The sequence below is a fragment of the Sorex fumeus genome, unplaced genomic scaffold (genome assembly GCF_029834395.1).
Source record: "Sorex fumeus unplaced genomic scaffold, SorFum_2.1 ptg000039l, whole genome shotgun sequence".
NCBI lineage: Eukaryota > Metazoa > Chordata > Mammalia > Eulipotyphla > Soricidae > Sorex > Sorex fumeus.
The window spans coordinates 12063117-12065927 of NW_026606096.1; the positions used below are offsets into that span (position 1 = coordinate 12063117).

Sequence of the window (2811 nt, forward strand, 5' to 3'; positions counted from 1 at the left end):
AGAAATCAAATGTTTTTACTTTATTTCTGTGGTGTCTTGTGCTTGCATGTCTGCTTCTACAGTTAGTGCCTCCGTGGCAATGATCAGGGGCTACACTTAGCTGAGTGACAGGGGTTCACTTTTACAGTGCTTGAGTAGCCAGTCTTATGATGTTGTAGTTGAAATGCAAGACATCGCACTTGCAGTACAAGTGCTCTGTCACTGAACCACGTTCCCTTGCCTCATAACCATCTTAAGGGTTTCATGTGGGAAAGATAAGAGTTATCATATTGATACCATCTCAAAGGATCTCTCATACTTCTGGTTTAGTTGGGAGGTAGAATGTACATAGAAGTATTAAAGCTGTGACAATTTAAGTTTATTCTCAACTCATCCAAAAACCACAGTACTAATTGAACAGAAAATATACCTTTATTAGAAAGAATGACAATGTACAAATTGGGAAGTTTGTGCACCAACACAGAGCAAGTTTTTATAAAGGATCAGCTTCATGCCCAATATAATCAAGAAGAGCTAAACATATCAATTTAGTGAGAAATTTTTCTAAAAGTCACTCATTTTTGTGAGGGCAGATGGTGATCATATACAGTTGAGAATCACACAAAAATATATTACTATACATCAAATATACAAAGAATGGCAAAGAAACATAATCTGGGTGATATGTTCACTGTACGTCCAAGATGGCATTAAAACAAGGTACAGCATACAATGACCAACTCTGTACAAAGGTAGGGCCCCCTAATCACACAAAGGTCTTTGTAAGATTTCCTCCTGATCATGCTCAAAACACAAATGGTGCATCAGTTATGATGACATTTCCCAGAGATCAGCTATCACATCTTCCAAACTACCAACCTTGGTAGTTTGACCAGTCAAAAGAAGGCAGGGGCACTAACTTGCACACAGTTTTCAGTATTTGCTGCAGTCATATGTTAGCATGTTTATCTCCATACCTTTCAAGTATCAAGATGTCAGCAACCATATTGAAAAAAAAGATGATAAAATATAAAATAAAAAGCGAAAGGAAAAATTAACCCTTCAGGTGTTTAAAGTCAAAGTAGTATTTCTGAAAACATGTAGTCTTTGAGAGTAGAGCAGTCTTCTACTTACTATCAGGCATCATTGGATGAAACTAAAGCACAGTTACTTCTATAGAATCTCTACTTCACACAGTATAAGAGGAGTAGAATCCCAACCCACCCAGAAATAAGGCTTTAGTACATCAGAAAATGTCTCAGTTAAAGAATAGATATGAGACCTGTCACTAGCATCATAGAAGGAAACCTCACCCAACTCATAGTCCAGGTAAATGCCAATCTTTTGGGGCTTGTTCTTCACAGAGAGAATGACAGGTACAGAGCCTCCAGCCAAGTAGTTGCCATCCTGTAACTGGATTGTCCAGGAACTATTCTGACCCAAAAGGGGTGGCTGCTCCTTGCTGGAAGGGGTGTCTGTGCACACCCCCACGGCCCACTCAGTCTTGTTACCCACCTGCACCTCCCAGTAATGTCGGCCTGAACTGTATCCTTCAGAGCCCAGAACCACTGCATAGTCAGTATCTCTCACTTCCCCATCATCTTTTGATCTTTTCCACACATAGTTAACAGTCTTTCTATCTTCAGACACACACAGACTGGGGTGTGCTGTTTTGGGGTCCAGAGTCACCTCTTCTCTGAATTTCTGTATAATGTTCTTCAGTGTTAAGTATAGCGAAATGGGAAAGCCTTTGTCGCTGAAGTGCTGGGACTGTAGGACCGGGGGCTCCAGATTCTTATGGCGTGGTGTGATGCTCTTGAACTCTTTCAACACCATCCCTGGAGACATCATGCTCCTCTCTGCCACCTCTTTCTGTAGACCTTTCAAGACGGAAATATGCTCAGAGATTGCAGTGAGACTGGTACTTAGTTTCCTTTCAAAGTCCTTCTCTTTTTCAACCCACCTGGAGAGTGCAGCTTCTTGCTCATTTGCTATCAGCCGATTCAGGAACTCAAATTCCAAAGCTAACTGACTCCTCTGCTTTCTCACCTCCTCTCTCAGCTGCAGGAGATTCCTGTCTTGGGAGACAATTAAGTTCTTCACCTCTTCCATCTGCTTCTTTAGGAGTTCAGTGTGACCATTGAGCCTGTGTCTGTGATCAGCGGCAGCCTCTGCCATGAGCTTCAGGTGGTGGCCATGGTGTTCAGGGGGTTGTGTGTTCTGGGAACATATCAGTTCTTGGTCATCCTCACAGAACAGAGTCAGGCCTTCATTGAGCTCCTCATACCTGCGCTTCTTTTCTGGCTTCATCTCTCTCCTAGAGCTGTGGAATAGCTTGGCCATGTCCACCAGCATTCCCATCTGAGGGTTGACGCTAAAGCACCTCTGTGGGCAAGGGTGGTGGCAGACGGGACAAGGAAATGTGTCCTGTAGATCCTCCCATGACATCCGGATGCAGGAGTCACAGAAGTTGTGCCCACATTCAATGGTGACTGGGTCTTTGAGGTAGTCCAGGCAGATGGGACAGGTGAGCTCTGCCTGCAGCGTTGCCAGGGCTGCCAACACCTCCATCCTCAGGTGCAGGAAGGGCAGGCTAGTGTGGACTTTCTCAGAAGGTGGTTGCTCCTTGCATGTTCTTCTGGTCTTGATGCCACTGATGACTTACCACACCACTGACCACTTTGACCGCAGGGATCAAGGTAGGTGCCCAATTAATCCCACTCACCAGAAAGAGCCGACTGCTGGTGGTTGGAGATTTGAAGAGACATGAAATTCAGCCACTCTCTTGACCAGAAGTCGGTCAGGACTCTGAATGACAATGTGTCCCTGAGG

General features: G+C 44.3%; 1 protein-coding gene across 1 annotated transcript; it reads right to left on the reverse strand.

Moving 5' to 3' along the window:
* Positions 1 to 1152: 1152 nt before the first annotated feature.
* Positions 1153 to 2550, reverse strand: LOC130028098 (tripartite motif-containing protein 75-like). Its single transcript, XM_056118826.1, has one exon. The coding sequence runs from the start codon at positions 2548 to 2550 to the stop codon at positions 1153 to 1155; it is 1398 nt and encodes a 465-aa protein (XP_055974801.1).
* Between the last annotated feature and the right edge of the window lie 261 nt (positions 2551 to 2811).

Excerpts from the sequence above, each read along its gene's own strand:
- LOC130028098 (XM_056118826.1), bottom strand. The coding sequence starts at position 2,550 with ATGGAGGTGTTGGCAGCCCTGGCAACGCTGCAGGCAGAGCTCACCTGT.